Source organism: Mixophyes fleayi, chromosome 1 (genome assembly GCF_038048845.1).
Source record: "Mixophyes fleayi isolate aMixFle1 chromosome 1, aMixFle1.hap1, whole genome shotgun sequence".
NCBI classification, from domain to species: Eukaryota; Metazoa; Chordata; class Amphibia; order Anura; family Limnodynastidae; genus Mixophyes; species Mixophyes fleayi.
The window spans coordinates 3,885,647-3,903,350 of record NC_134402.1 but is presented as its reverse complement, the minus strand read 5'-3'; the positions used below and the strand labels follow the sequence as shown (position 1 = coordinate 3,903,350).

The 17,704-nt window shown below is 42.0% G+C and overlaps 1 protein-coding gene across 1 annotated transcript in view; it reads right to left on the bottom strand.

Moving 5' to 3' along the window:
- Positions 1 to 13,877, bottom strand: part of LOC142098740 (putative carboxypeptidase X1) — a 48,464-nt gene extending 34,587 nt beyond the window's left edge. Inside the window, exons 1-2 of the mRNA XM_075181554.1 lie at positions 13,532 to 13,877; positions 6,788 to 6,892 (exon numbers count right to left, since the gene is read on the bottom strand). Of these exons, the coding sequence (XP_075037655.1) occupies positions 6,788 to 6,892; positions 13,532 to 13,778 (352 nt within the window). The 5' untranslated portion in view covers positions 13,779 to 13,877. The remainder of the gene's footprint in view (positions 1 to 6,787; positions 6,893 to 13,531) is intronic.
- Positions 13,878 to 17,704: the final 3,827 nt, after the last annotated feature.

Genomic DNA, 17,704 nt, shown 5'->3' with positions numbered 1-17,704 from the left:
CCCCAATTCTCTTTGACTGTCGGATAAACAGAATTCATCATGTCCGGAGCGTACTGGATCCTTAAGCCCCTCTCACCACACATCTGCTCCTTATTGATATATTGCTGACTGAGCCACACTCAGTAATCATTTCCTCTGCACAGTAACAATACCGTACTCACCACAGGACCCTGTATATCCCCCAGATATTGGTCTCTTCCTAATACAGGTGGTTCTGAGCAGTTTACATCCCTATAGTGCAAAGTAGCTGCAAGGGTAAAATTACCATAAGCATCTGCAAGCGCTAAACTATAGGGAGCAGCTGCAAGGGTTAAAATACAGGGAGCAGCTGCAAGTTTTAAACTACAGGGAGCAGCTGCGAGGGTTAAACTACAGGGAGCATCTGCAAGGGTTAAACTACAGGGAGCAGCTGCAAGGGTTAAACTACAGGGAGCAGCTACAAGGGTTAAACTACAGGGAGCAGCTGCAAGGGTTAAACTACAGGGAGCAGCTGCAAGGGTTAAACTACAGGGAGCAGCTGCAAGGGTTAAACTACAGGGAGCAGCTGCAAGATTTAAACTACAAGGAGCAACTTAATCACCAAAAGGTTAAGGCAAAGTAAATAGAAAATGCCATATAACTCTGGTCTGGAAAAGTAATTAAGAAAGAGTAATATTTACTACAAGGACACAAAGTTTTCTGAAATGAATATACTGTGTGAAAGTAAAACTTATATCCACCAGTATTCAATGCCTCAATGGTCTTCATTACAGGGTATTCAGGGTGCAAGTACTAAATACAACATACAAAATACAAACTAATGTGCAATGAAAAATATTAGGAGCATATTACACCCACCCACCAATATATCCAGACACTTCATGTGCACTGTTAGCACAAATTCAGTTTAGTGACAGTAATGTTGTTTCGCAGAGGTGCGCAGTCCAAGGAATACAATATTTGAGTTCCACTTTTCTTCCACAGGGAGCACTTAAGGCTAAATTCCACCAGTGCCAAAATTCACAAGCAACGAACGCGGTGAATATTTCTCGTAACGTTTTTGAAAGTTTCGCTCCTCTGTACAAATATCTCAGTTGTGATGGAGCGATCTTTTGTTAAATTGCAGATTGCTGTTTACATCCAATTTTAGAAACTACATTGCTTCCTGCACTATTAACTGATGCATTAATTACCGCTAATATGTGATATCCCAGCACAGACTTTGTGGTTCCAGCAATGTTTAAAGAGGCAGATGGCTGCTAATGTGTGCTAAAGGTTGTATATAAGGGTGATGCCCCATGTAAGTGCATTATATCTGTACCTCTAATCAGTGTGTAACTGTCTTTGTAAGGACCATATAAGAGCAATAAACCATCACTGCTTCAAGAATCTGCGTGACGCCTATTGTCTGCTGTATCCTGTGACCAGCAGGTAAGAGCTTACACTCTAATCCGTTCCCCTTCTGTCCTGCGTTGAACCCAGTGTCTCTGTGTTAACACTCTTCCTGCTACCCAGCAGTCCTGATCCATAGTAAGCGGTCAGGAGGCACCAGTCACCAGCAAAGAGGCGCTGCAGCAGCTATACCAGCTATCCAGAAGTAAGCTGTTCCAGGTGCCAGTGATGGAGCTTGGTGGTGGCAGTGAGTACTCACATACAACTATTGCGCAGTTGGCACTCACAATCAGCAAGTGTCTGACGTCCAAGAACACCTAAAGGAGTGGATAGTAACTAATGGACCCCCATATAAACCAGAGAGAGATAGAAGACAGGGTTGCAGAGTAAGCCCATCCTAATAGTCTATAATCTCCTGCCGACTCTCCGAGCTATAGACATTATCTTCTAATTTGTGATACAAGTTCTATATAACATCTATGGAAAGCTTAATGTTTATTTTCGTAGCACTAGCACCCCCTTAAAAGTTTGTATAAAAGCTCAACGCATCGAATATTTTTTCAGGGATTTATTGATATGTAGAGGGCTGGTCGCCATGGATTGAGGTGAGATTTGTTTGGTTCGTGACAAACTCTGAGCTCTAATGTAATATAGGGGTCCGGTCTTCAGAAAAATTCCCCTAAAGCACCTAATTTCCGGGCAGTGGAGGCCCAGGATACACCCATGGTGTTTTGGGGTGCAGTTAAGGTTGTGTTTCGGGGACAGGTTATAATAAATATATTTGAGGTTTCTTCCTATCCCAATTAACCCTAGTGTGGCAAATAATTCCTACTTGCCCCTCAGTGCTATTTGGGGATGGAGGGTATTATACTTAAGTAGGTCTAAAGGTCACAAAGGCTACTGACCAATGACCAGTATGAATATGTTAAACAAATAAGTAAAAAGATTAATTAATTCCTGTATCCTACATGGGTTATTTGCAGTAAAGTACAATGGTTACGAGTATAAAAATCTCACTGATAATATAGATAATACTTTGTATCAGTTTAAACAGTGACTGATATACACCTGGGTACACCACAAAGTCAATGATGGTGTTAAACTGATTGGGGTCCAAGGATTTCTTGTAAGAAGCTTCACACTAACTTTGATAATCCTGCATCTTACATTGCTATATTTCGGGAACGTTTCAAACTGACTCATAGGCACATTTTTGTGGTAGTTTAATTCCTCTGACTTTCCACAGCTAAAGTTTTATGCAGCACTTTTCAAAGATCAATTTAAAACTTAGTAAGGACCAAACTTATATCTCTGTACCTGGGGGTATAATGGTGCTGTTGTTAGTTAATAATAATCAATATGGAGTAAGGACACTTGTATACTGGTTCTGTTACATGATCTACCGGGACCTAAGGTGGCAGAATGTCACTGCAGTGCTGGACTTCATTGTATCACTGTTGTCCCCTTATAAAACAATCATTGTACTCACTTGTCAATAAATACAGGAATCCTTCAGTGACTGATACATCAAGACACGCAAAACAAACATACTTTGCCTCTTATTAAAAAACGCACGTCCAACAGTTTTACCAACGTCCAACTGGCATACGCACGTCCAACATGCATACGAACGTCCAACAGGCATACGCACGTCCAACAGGCATACGCACATCCAACAGGCATACACACGTCCAACAGGCATACGAACGTCCAACAGGCATACGCACGTCCAACAGGCATACGCACATCCAACAGGCATACACACGTCCAACAGGCATACGAACGTCTAACAGGCATACGCACGTCCAACAGGCATACGCACGTCCAACAGGCATACGCACATCCAACAGGCATACACACGTCCAACAGGCATACGCACGTCCAACAGGCATACGCACGTCCAATAGGCATACGCACATCCAACAGGCATACGCACGTCCAACAGGCATACACACGTCCAACAGGCATACGCACGTCCAACAGGCATACACACGTCCAACAGGCATACGAACGTCCAACAGGCATACGCACGTCCAACAGGCATACGCACATCCAACAGGCATACACACGTCCAACAGGCATACGAACGTCCAACAGGCATACGCACGTCCAACAGGCATACACACGTCCAACAGGCATACGCACGTCCAACAGGCATACACACGTCCAACAGGCATACGAACGTCCAACAGGCATACGCACGTCCAACAGGCATACGCACATCCAACAGGCATACACACGTCCAACAGGCATACGAACGTCCAACAGGCATACGCACGTCCAACAGGCATACGCACATCCAACAGGCATACACACGTCCAACAGGCATACGAACGTCTAACAGGCATACGCACGTCCAACAGGCATACGCACATCCAACAGGCATACACACGTCCAACAGGCATACACACGTCCAACAGGCATACGAACGTCTAACAGGCATACGCACGTCCAACAGGCATACACACGTCCAACAGGCATACACACGTCCAACAGGCATACGAACATCTAACAGGCATACGCACGTCCAACAGGCATACACACATCCAACAGGCATACACACGTCCAACAGGCATACACACGTCCAACAGGCATACGAACGTCTAACAGGCATACGCACGTCCAACAGGCATACACACGTCCAACAGGCATACACACGTCCAACAGGCATACGAACGTCTAACAGGCATACGAACGTCTAACAGGCATACACACGTCCAACAGGCATACACACGTCCAACAGGCATACGAACGTCTAACAGGCATACGCACGTCCAACAGGCATACACACGTCCAACAGGCATACACACGTCCAACAGGCATACGAACGTCTAACAGGCATACGCACGTCCAACAGGCATACACACGTCCAACAGGCATACGCACATCCAACAGGCATACACACGTCCAACAGGCATACACACATCCAACAGGCATACACACGTCCAACAGGCATACACACGTCCAACAGGCATACACACGTCCAACAGGCATACGCACGTCCACATTCAACAAGGAGCGATGTAAAAATGCATCTATTGATGAATACGATTCTAGGTCCGCTGTAATCTAACAGACAATAAAGTGCAGGATACATCCAATACATATGTGGAATATAAAGTCCCAATAGAATGCACAGAAAAAAAACTATTCAATTAATGTCACTTGTTAATAATATAATCTTTAATGACAAAACGTTTACAAAAAAAAATTATTTCCATCATAAAATTCATGAACTAGGATGTTATTAATGTCTACAGTACATAAAATGCGGTTTTACAGCTGCTCCTCATTGCAGACACATGTTCTAGCTGTATACACAGCCGTCATCACTAGTAATCAGCACGTACACCCGACCTGTAGCTGGTGTAAGGGATACGACAGAAACATACGTACCTTTGAAGTGCCCAAAGCTTGAATGGGACGCTGCTGTGTGCGCCTGGGCTCGGCGCGCCCTTACTGTACATTGACTACGTGCATGCACACAGTCCCCATGAAATCGTAGGCTGTAGTAAGGATCCTTTGCATTCGCATATGACTTGGACATTGCTGCAGCGCTCAGTGGTGTATGGTCCGGTTCTGGGAATGCGCAGTGTGATTTTACACAAAATACGGCGCATATCTGCATTTATGTTGCATAATGAATCAGGCCATCAGTATTTGGTACTTAGCCTGGGCTGCGGCTGAGGTGCAATGTAGTGACTAAGTATCCGTGAAAATGATGGATTTATTATATTTATTATTATTATTTATTTATTGTTTGGCTTTTATGTATATTTGCTGACAATGTGAAGCCACGGAGGCATTACACACTGTGGTTGAGCACAGCATGAAGGGCATAATGATTTGTACAGTAAGGGATAAAGCAGTCCTTTAATTGCGCTATTATCTAATCTCTTCCATATGAACAATCCTTTGTTTCACAACACATCAGGGTGAGTCGTTTTCTTTGTCTAAGATGATAGCGGTCAGAGAATCTGGGCAACATCTGCAATTCCCCTTATGAAACAACTGACTCATCTCCAAGCACGGGTCGCTGGTCAGTACGGAAAGAACATGTGTGTGCAATATGTGTCTCTAAACCTCGCATCCAAGTCATTTTATTAACCCACATCCCGTCACCCCCCCCATCTTCCTGCACACAAATGCTAATGAGATCCTGTTATCTAATTTCCTATCTAAAAGCATCTTATTCAAAACTACCAACATCCTATATATAGTGTATCATATATTCTGTATGTATCTGCATGTAACAGTGTCATCCCCTGTGTGATGGGATGGAGCTAAGTAGGAGAATCGCTGAGCAGTGTCCTTCCTCCTCTGACCCATATAAGGCTGGGTGACTGTGTGATGTGATGGAGCGAGGCAGGAGAATTGCTGGGTAGTGTCCTTTATTCCCTGACCCGTACAATGCTGGGTGACCTTGTGATGTGATGGAGCGAGACAGGAGAATTGCTGGGGCAGCACGGTGGCTAAGTGGTTAGCACTTCTGCCTCACAGCGCTGGGGTCATGAGTTCCGTTCCCAACCATGGCCTTATCTGTGTGGAGTTTGTATGTTCTCCCTGTGTTTGCATGGGTTTCCTCCGGGTGCTCCGGTTTCCTCCCACACTCCAAAAACATACTAGTAGGTTAATTGGCTGCAATCAAAAATTTACCCTAGTCTCTCTCTCTCTCTGTGTGTGTGTTAGGGGATTTTAGACTGTAAGCTCCAATGGGACAGGGACTGATGTGAGTGAGTTCTCTGTACAGCGCTGCGGAATCAGTGGCACTATATAAATAAATGATGATGATGATGATGATTCCCTGACCCGTACAATGCTGGGTGACTGTGTGAGGGGATGGAGCGAGACAGGAGAATCGCTAGGCAGTGTCCTTCCTCCCCTTACTCAAATAAGGCTGGGTGACTGTGAGGGGATGAAGCTAAGTAGGAGAATTGCTGGGCAGTGTCCTTCCTCCTCTGACCCATATAAGGCTGGGTGACTGTGTGAGGGGATGGGATTAGGCAGGAGAATTGCTGGGCAGTGTCCTTCCTCCTCTGACCCATATAAGGCTGGGTGACTGTGTGAGGGGATGGGATTAGGCAGGAGAATTGCTGGGCAGTGTCCTTCCTCCTCTGACCCATATAATGCTGGGTGACTGTGAGGGGATGGAGCTAAGTAGGAGAATTGTTGGGCAGTGTCCTTCCTCCTCTGACCCATATAAGGCTGGGTGACTGTGTGAGGGGATGGGATTAGGCAGGAGAATCGCTGGGCAGTGTCCTTCCTCCTCTGACCCATATAAGGCTGGGTGACTGTGTGAGGGGATGGGGTTTCCCTGCATCCCCTAACTCACGTGTTGTACACTGACTAACCATGCTTTGTGGATATGTGGCATCAATCAGCTTGGTTATACATGTAGCAGGGCTGTGACACTTACGTTCCTCTGGGGGTCCTCCTGCACCCGGAATGATCTTCTCAGCTTTCGATTTCTTTGTGACTTTCACTGTCTTGATAATTTTAACCTTTTTTTTCGCCACTTTTGCTAGAAAATAAAATTAGAAAATACAGTGATTATAATGGGGTACAGAGATATCTATATATTCATTATACATGTATGCATCAATATACATATTATCATCCACATATACGACATCTACATAGACAGTAAACCAGCAGACATAACCACACAAACATGTAAACTATCTGTATGTATCTTCCTATATACAACATCCATCATATATCACACACATCACTATACAGGTTATCTATATGTATCAGACAAATGTTTTTTGAGAGGGTCCCGTTTGTAATTTGTTCTAATATAAATAACCTGCTCAGCTGCCAAAATCTGTTCTCTTCCTTTTCAAAATGTTAGAAGAAAGAGAGTATACAACACAGTAGAACGTACAGAAAAAAAAATCAATTATTTTCACCTGTTAATAATATAGGTCTGATTCATTAAGGAACGTAAAGCAGAAAAAAAATACTTTACACCTTGGCAAAACCATGCTGCATTGGAGGGAGAGGTAAATTTAAATGTGGGGACAGATTTATATTTGGGGTAGGACATGTCCTAGATCAACTTTAAAGTTTAGTGTAAAACTAAAGCCATGAAGTATTTGTGTGTTACATGAAAAAACAGACAGTATTTAACTTATGTGCAAAATAATAAACTAATATACACCCCTTGTATTTGAACATGGTTTTGTCCAGGCAAAAACTTTTTTGCCTTACTTTCATTAATGAATGAGGCCCATAGTAATCAATGAAAAACATTGTTACAGTTGCTCCTAATTGCACACACATGTTTTAGCTGTATACACATCTGTCATCACTATCACTCGGAACTTACACCTGACCTATAACTAGTGCAAGTAATATGACAGAAAAACATATATCTGAGAGATGTCCAAATATTGGAACGGATGCTGTTGTGCGCTCGAGCTCGGCACGCCCTTACTGTACATTGGCTACGTGCGTACACTCATTCTCCTCCCCCCCTTCCGCCCATCAAATCGTAGTCTGTATTAAGGGTCTGTTTGCGTTTGAAGGTGAATTGGATGCTGCTGCGTTCTCTGGTGTTAGTCCGCTTCTGGGCGAAACGCATGAGCGTGACCTCACTTACATGTCAGCCTGAGGAGTTTGTAGCAGGAGCTATTATTAGGTGACACTGCCAGCTAAGTGTCTGCATGTGAGAGACGCTTTGCCCTCCTGCCCCGTCATCTGCCCCTCATCTTCACCATATTGTCAACCTGTGGCCCTAATTTATTTCTCTACGTAGTGGTGTCTTGTGACATTAACCCAATGATCATTGAGAAGTAATGCATAGTGTTGGAGTTGTTACAATGGGATTGTATAATTAAGTTACATAAGGCACAGAGTTTAACACGTCTCCAGTGGGATTTTGCCTTAAGTGTTACAGGCAGATTTCCTCTATGAGTTTTGTTCAAGTCCTACCCCAAACACATGACAGAGCAAACTATAATGACTGTCATTGTACCAGACCGTAAATTTAGCGCAATACAATGCTGAATGGAATTATAGGAACGGCGTAGCCCAAGAAGAAACTCGAATCTCTGCAGAACAGCCGGATCAGCCCTGGCGCTCGATTTGCGTTAAATTGCAAATTGCAAAACAACATTGCTTCATTGTGAGCATTTCCTTGTGTTTTACTCTCTAAATGCCCAATATCCTCAAACTTCTTGTAAGCTATGAGACACAACTCTATCACTCCATTAACATCTCTTTATTATGTCCAGCCAGTCCTATAAACATTTACAGCATCATAAACCTGTCCTCTGTGTTGTTGAGCACCACAGATATAGAGGCTACAAAGTAAGGGACAACATCTGCAGATGGGAACCTTTCAGATCCATAAAGGGTCCATATTAGCTGAGATATAGAGTCAGTAACCATCTGTCTTCTCTAATGTCTTCTATAAACAGAATAATGAGTCAGGGGCGTAAGAATGAAACCTCTGTTCTCCAGTAAACATTACTCAACATTTGTGTTATCTTCAGCCTAAGAGAATCTGACCACAATACAGATCAAATAACATCCAGCTTCTATGGCTCATTCTGACTGATATAAAATCCATACACTGGACCCCATGTACAAAATGCAATGGATGCGCTCCGTAAATTACTTTGGTTATAAGGTCCCCCCCACTAACTTCAAGGTCCATGTCTTCTCTCCACTCTGGGGAGATGCCTCCACAAAGTAGAGGAGCGTCAAGGTTTGTGGCGAGGCGGAAAAACCTGAAGCGATGCTTCTTGCAAAAATATATAGATGTCCAATCAAGTTCTACGAAGCAACAATTTTCACTTATCTAACCACAGATCAGCGTGAACAAGCAACCTGACGTCAGCAATGTGAAAGTTCTGAAGCAGAATGCACAGGAATGGAACAATATTTCTCCAAAGACCTAGAGTTTAGCTGGTCATGACCTCTGACCGCGCCAAGCTGTCCATCCAGCAACATTTGGCTGTACATGACCGCGCCAATCAGGGGCAATAACATCAACCAGCACGATCACATGATTTGTGTAATATATGGTTAGTAAATGAGCCTTAAATGCACAACACATGGATGAATAAAATGTATCTGAGTCTTTTATTTCCAGTGTTCACTAGAGGACATAAGAAACAAAACCTTCATTGTTTGTCTGAGCAAATCTGGGCATAAAAATAAATCATAAATACAACCGTCCTTGGAGCCAGATGCAGATACTATTAAAATAAATACAACAACCCTGATTCATTAAGGAAAGTAAGGCAAAAAAAGGAGTAACTTTGCACCTTGGTAAAACCATGTTGCATTGGAGGGGGAGGTAAATTTATAATGTCGGGACAGATTTATAGTTGGGGTAGGACATGTCCTAGATCAACCTTAAATTTCAGTGTAAAAATAAAGCTATCAAGTATCTGTGTGCTGCATGACAAAAAGCCAGTATTTATCTTCTGTGCAAAATAATAAACTAATTTGCACCCCTTGTATTGTAATTTGATTTTGCCAAGGTTCAAAGTTACTCCTCTTCTTGTTTTCTTTTCCTTAATGAATCAGGCCCATTGTCCGATTTTTAAAATTGTGCTTGAATTGGGCCTGTGCACGTCCGTATTCAGCAAGCAGCGGATGTGAACATAGGTGTGTTGCTGAATGTGGGTCTAGGTCCGCTCTGCTCTAACAGACAATACACTGCAGGATACGTCCATCACATATGTGGACTATAATCTCCCAAAAGAACACACAGAAAAAAAAAATCAGTTAATGTCACCTGTTAATAATATAGTCATTAATGACAAAACTTTTTTTAAAAAAAGTTTTCTCCCCCATGAAATACAATCATTAGAATGTTCTGAATGTCTACTTTACATAAAATGCACTTTTAAAGTTGTTCCTGATTGTAAACACATATTCTAGCTTACATAATCGACCACCATCCCTAGTAATCGATACGTACACCAAACCTGTAGCTGGTGCAAGTGATATGACAGAAGAATATAGTCATTAAGTACAAAATATTTATTAATCAAGAGATATTTTTTTTATTGTTTTTTTAAAATGTTATTAATGTTTACTGTACATAAAATTCTTTTCTACAGTTCCTCCTGATTACAAACACATGTTCTAGCTGTACACACAGCCGTCATCACTAGTAATCTGCACTTACACCTGACCTGTAGCTGGTGCAAATAATACAGCAGAAAAAACACACATCTTTGAGATGATAAAGGCTTGAATCGGACGCTGGTGTGTGTGATCAAGCTTGGCACACCCTTACTGTACAGTGACTACCTGCATACGCCCTGGACCTTCCCCGCTCTGACCCTGAGATCATAGCCTGTAGTAAGGGTCCGTTGCACTCGAAGATAAAGTGGACATTGCTGCGTTCTCTGGCGTATGGTTTGTTTCTGGGCATGCACACTGCAATTTTTCTAAAAATACAGCACATATCGGCATTTATGTGCCTTAATGAATCAGACCCAGCATGGGCAGTTAGATCTTTATCTGTTTCACTATCACTGAGTACAAAATTAACTAAATTCCAAATAAACTATATCCACTGATTGGTTGCCTATTCCAAGAAATCAACCTTCTAGCAAAATATACCGTCTGCTTTAAATCTTGTCATTTGTTTGTTTTGTTTTTTTTAAAATGATTCCATTGATTTCCATTCTATTAAACGCAGAGGTCTAAAGTTATCCTATCATTCCCTACTGCCTGTTTTGTGTAGTTTGAACCACTTACCATTCTCCAATCACCTGGAATTATACCTGTCGGTAGCGATTGGTTGAAAGGTTTGGTTAATGACGCTGCAAGAACTACTCTTAGCTCTCTTAATTCTCTTGGGTGTATGTAATCTGGTCTTATTGACTTATTTACTTTTCATTTTGAGAGTTCATGTAACTCCCCTTCTGTAATAAATATATTGTGTCTACAGTACAGTAGAGTATATATCTTCCCCTCCAGCGTAGGTGAACTAAATAATTATTTAGGCAATTTCTTTGTCTCCTACAGTTTCAACCTCACTATTGTTCCCGGTGCTTTTTTCTTTACTAATTTATCTAAATAACATTTTGTCACCTATATTACTGTGACTGAGAAATCTTTTCTCCTGTTTCTTTATCTTGATTTATTGTGCATTTACTCTATGTTACACAATATTATGTTTTCTTATGTAGAGTTTACGTCTTATTTATATTTACTGTCATTTCCTTGGAGAATTATATTGGTTTTCTGTTCCTTTTACTAACATTTCTTGCACAAATTTCTGTTAAATCTAATAGAATTTTTTTTTATTATTCCAGTGTTCCTGTTCTCCACCTATCGTTACCCACCTGTCAGAGTCACAGAAATGATTTCTCATTTGACTAAAATTAGTCTTTGTCTTGAAACATTGCACCTATATGAGAACTGCCTGAAGAAACTGCTCCTTATGACGTCTACCTGAAGAGACTGCGTGTGTTTGATGTCTACCTAAGGAGACTGCTTGTGTAAGAGGTCTACCTGAAGAGACTGTTTGTGTAAGAGGTCTACCTGAAGAGACTGCTTGTGTTTGATGTCTTCTTGAAGAGATTGATCCTTTATGATGTCTACCTGAAGAGACTGCTCCTGTATGAAGTCTACATGAAGAGACTGCTCCTGTATGAAGTCTACCTGAAGAGACTGCTCCTATATGGAGTCTACTTGAAGAGACTGCTCCTGTATGAAGTCTACCTGAAGATATTGCTGCTACATGAGGTCAACCTAAAGACACTTCTCATATATGAACCCTACCTGAAGACACTACTACTGTATTAAAGTTTACCTATAGATACTGCTTCTTTATAAAGACTACCTGATAACACTTATCCTGTATGAAGTCTACCTGAAGAGACTGCTTGTGTTTGATGTCTACCTGAAGAGACTGCTTGTGTAAGAGGTCTACCTGAAGAGACTGTTTGTGTAAGAGGTCTACCTGAAGAGACTGCTTGTGTTTGATGTCTACTTGAAGAGATTGATCCTTTATGATGTCTACCTGAAGAGACTGCTCCTGTATGAAGTCTACATGAAGAGACTGCTCCTGTATGGAGTCTACCTGAAGAGACTGCTCCTGTATGAAGTCTACCTGAAGAAACTGCTCCTGTATGGAGTCTACTTGAAGAGACTGCTCCTGTATGAAGTCTACATGAAGAGACTGCTTGTGTATGACATCTACATGAAGAGACTGCTTGTGTATGAAGTCTACATGAAGAGATTGCTTGTGTATGACATCTACATGAAGAGACTGCTTGTGCATGAAGTCTACATGAAGAGACTGCTTGTGTATGAAGTCTACTTGAAGAGACTGCTTGTGTATGAAGTTTACTTGAAGAGACTGCTTGTGTATGAAGTCTACATGAAGAGACTGCTTGTGTATGATGTCTACTTGAAGAGACTGCTTGTGCATGAAGTCTACATGAAGAGACTGCTTGTGCATGAAGTCTACATGAAGAGACTGCTTGTGTATGAAGTCTACTTGAAGAGACTGCTTGTGTATGAAGTCTATTTGAAGGGACTGCTTGTGTATGATGTCTACTTGAAGAGACTGCTTGTGCATGAAGTCTACATGAAGAGACTGCTTGTGCATGAAGTCTACATGAAGAGACTGCTTGGGTATGAAGTCTACTTGAATAGACTGCTTGTGTATGATGTCTATTTGAAGAGACTGCTTGTGTATGATGTCTACCTGAAGAGACTGCTTGTGTATGATGTCTATTTGAAGAGACTGCTTGTGTATGACATCTACATGAAGAGACTGCTTGTGTATGATGTCTACCTGAGAATGTTAGACTCACAGCAATGTCCACTCAGTTGCACCTTCTGCTTTAGTCAGGATCGCTCGGTACCAGATATAAAAGATGAAGGGCTAGATTTACTAAGCTGCGGGTTTGAAAAAGTGGGGATGTTGCCTATAGCAACCAATCAGATTATAGCTTTCATTTATTTAGTACCTTCTACAAAATGACAGCTAGAATTTGATTGGTTACCATAGGCAACATCTCCACTTTTTCAAACCCGTAGCTTAGTAAATCTAGCCCGAAGTGTAGATCTGTAATTCTGAGCTCACCTTACATTGAGTTCTACAGGACTAACACAAGACAAAGCCATGTAGTTGCACACAGTGATCATGCTGCAGATATCTTGTCAGCCTCATTCTCACCTTTCTTGTCAGCAGTTTTCTCCTCAGACATCTTACTTGTCCTGTTCTTGGGGACAGGTTCCTCCATATTCTCTTCCACATGCACGGTGGGCTGCACAGTCCCATTGCTTCCTTGAGTGCCTAAGGGGCTATTGTTACTGATCTGTGTGGTCACCATCCTGGCAGTGCTGGTATAGGGAGCAGCACACACTAAGGTGAGCCAGGCAGCAGTACATAGTACAGCCAGCATAATAGGGATCAGATGCATTATCCAGACAGAATAGAGACTCACACAGGACTGAACAGAAATGTAAGAAGTGAATTGGAGCAGCAGGCTGATTCCTCTCCCCTCCCTTCTCTCCCATCAATCCTCCTCCTTACACTGAATCTGCACTTCTCACCAAACTTCTCCAACCCCCATCCTGAATTCCATACAATTCCAGAGGGGCTCTCACCACATTCTCAGTAATACTAACAATGACTCTGCTGACTTCAGCAAAATGCCTTGAAAATAAATGATATGATAAGAAATAATTCTGCAGAAATATCACAATGTTTTTCCCATCAGTAATAATACACTGGTATGGGCATATTGTATGTTACTATTATTGCATGATTAATGGCATAAAACAATCTTGCAGGGATAGCAAAGGTTGCTCTTTTTTCAGTTGCAGCGCTTCCACATTCATAAGAAATTCCAGCACCACTAGCCAGGATCCCACTCCCCACTTATGCTGCATCTATCAGCTGCATGGAAACCTCACAGTGAGACAGCTGATGTACTTTGTACTTTGATGTAGACTGTTATACAGCCAGGACTTTATATGGCCGCAGAGGGACACTGAAGTCTCATGAAAAGACACTTTCCATTGTATTCAGTAACACACTCAAGCATCTCATCAGTGTCAGATGTTAAATGCTCATGAAGCACCATCAATGCTTAGGAAAGCCACAAAGTAATTTGAAAGTGAGTTTATCCATACAGAGTTAGATATAAAAAGGACAGAGTGACATATCTAAAAGATGGATTGTCCCTGTTAAAGGGTTTATTTGGGAGATATATAAATGGTGAGAGGGGAGTGTTTAACTAAGGAGTGGCCAAACTTTATCCCACTTAGTATAACCTATCTCCTATGTGCAAAATAGAACATCCCCCCCTCCTCCCCCCTACACGTTTACCTACAGCTCAAATCACTGCAGGACTTAATCTGTCCAGTCCTCATAACAGACCACCATATATGTCCATTTGAGTGGTTCATCTGTAATCAGTGTATCAGGACCTCCATGTCTTTGGGCATCCTATGCACATTCCACAAGGCCATGCTACTCCGCGCTGTTGCAAATAATTGCTATTCTTGAAGGAGGCCCCTCAGGCTCTCCACTATGCATCACAGCAATGCCATTTTCTGTCCAGGGCAGCGATCAGAATTTCATTACGGCTGTGACTATCTCCACTATGATCGCTAGATATCGCTGCTGCCTCTTCAGGATTAGATGGCCATGGGCACCAGGAAGGGAAGATACACAGTAACACGAAATGGGACTGGCCCTTATTGCTCTCTCTAGGGCCATATAATCCATCACTTTCAGTTTGCTCTCTGGGAACTTGCACAACTGAGAGCAGAATTTCTCAGTTTATCATTGTGTCTGTTCTAATCGGTATGGTTTTAGTTTCTTCCATCTCTGATTTCATGGAACCAACTATCTTAAAACTGTACATACCTTGTAGGCCACATATAACTTGTTCCAACGTACAATCGGTCACGGTCTCCAGTATTCATTGTAGCACAGGGTTATTGTTGGGTGCAGTTCAGGCCTCCTCAAACCAATCTAGGACCATGGGCCTACCGAGGCGTTGATGATTTATCTTGAGTTAGCTGTGACGTCATCTCAGCAGTCCCTCCACTGTAACCGTACTATACTGTGGTGAGATAAAGAGGTAGTGTCCCAGGTCTTTTCTAGTGTTCATGGCTCAACTGTCAGAAACCTCTCCTGCCCTTGCCCATGAATGTACATATGATATTAAAGCCTGTTGGTGTGTTTATTGATATGAAAATATGTGACAGGGAAAGGAATGATGGCACTCCAAGCTTAAGCAGTTCCTTTTGCCCCCTGAATGTGGATTAAGGTCATTCTCATCATAAATTCAGTCTTTATCAATCTTCATCAGAATTTACTTTGTCTGGGGAGGGTCTTAACTGTTTTTTGTTTTTTTTGACAACTCCATCTCTGGGGCTTGGCAGTGGTAGGAATGATTTTGATTGGTTGAACAAACCTCACTGCGTAGCCAGTGGGAAGGCAGTGCATGCAGTATAGCTGGTATACCGTTCATTCTGTTGAATACTACATGAAGATAATCCCTTGGTCAATTGCCTCACATTCTCTCAATGCACTGTGTTGGGGAACCTGCAGATGAAATTTAAAAAACAGATTCACAGATAGATGGACTACTCTCCTGAAAATGAGAAGGTAGAGGAAATACCCATTTAGCTTGTTTTGGTGTAGTGTAGGTGTGTAGCCCTTATAAGAACAGTTAAACGCCAGGTTGTGGTGCTAGCGGTCTTCCAAGAGTTACAGATGGAATGATACATTACATGGTAAAATAAGGCCATTTTTCTACACATTCTAACACCTTAGCAGGGGGTAAACTAGCCCCCTGACCCTAGTTGGTTCCGCAACGTTAGAAATATTACATCAGATCTCAGGATGTAAAATTAGAGTATTTTACATCCTGAGAAATGATGTAACTAGGAGTTAACGCAATTTAAGCTTTAACAAAATTTACAGCAATCTCTTGATTTCCTGCATTCTCTCTTAGATACATTAGAAACCTAACAAGTTTAATTACTGCCCAAAACACACACAAACACGTGTGCCTTCAGGCTAAGGGATGTGTTGGACACTGAGATGAAAAGGTCTAATTAACATGAGATTACCTGCCTTCAGTCAGTCACAAAAAACACATTTCCTCCCCGGCTTGGCCTCAGAAATCAGTACATTGTTAATACAGAAATATAACACAGTATCAAAATCAGTACAATTGCAATTATATAAATTGGTGCCTGCGCCACTAATTCAAATAAATGTCTAAAATAAATTATTTCTATGTGATCCAGCCACAGCATGCAAAGGTGTTTTATGTGTTAAATCCACCTCTTCCTGAATTAAAGGGGTTTCCAGCATTTTTAGCAAGGTGTGATTGAACCTCTCTTGGTGGGGGCCACCTACAGATAGTTTTATGTGATCCTTGATTTTCTGATTCCAACATTTTGCAAAGCTCTCAGATCAGACTACTCTTGAGATCTCATCCTTAATCTGAATGAATTCTGGCAGACTGGACATATGAGATGAATCATTTCTCTCCCTGCACTCGGGACACGATTGTTGCTCTTTGGTCTCGAGTCTTGAACCCTTTTGCATATCTGGTGAAAGGTGAAATGTTCTGTCACCACTAGGACATTGTTGACATTGCCCTAATCCAGTTCAATAGTCAGTAAATTGATACAAACTAGTTACATTGGTTCTTCTCTAATTATATTCAGCAGAGGTGTGGATCTAGTCAGTAGGAGGATCTTCATTAACCACAGTTCCTGATGTAAGCCTCCATATGACTCTTCATACAGGGCCAGTAGAACTGAACAGTGACTAGGGTTGTCATGTTGTCAATTGACCATTATTATCAGTAAAGGCCCACAGCATGGATCTTCTGTACTTGTAGGGCAACACAAGCTGCCTTGTCAAACCACTGTCTCTTCTGGTGACTACTAAGTGTGGCAGCCTTGAAATCTATAACAAGCAAATATCTTGTTGGGACAACAATCAAGTCCTTACATCTCTCAGAAAGAAAGGGGGATCTGGTGGATCTTCTTCAGATCCCACATCAGGAGACCAATAGCTGGGTCATTTTTATGAGCCCATTGAAGGTCTTTTATACTCAGTTGAGGCATGTTCTTCACATGGTTAAGCCAACAATACAAGGTTGAAATCACATCCAAAGTCCTGCGCCACCTATCCCTCCTCGTAAATAACTCCACTTGTTGAAACATACCCTGACTACTGGGGCTGGAATTTCTTTTCAGGACAAAATATCTACAGCAAAAGCTGCCAGTCATCTGTTCCTAGTGGCATAATGCTTTTCTATTGTGAATATATATATGCTGTATATACATTAGAGATGGTCACTGACCCCCGTGT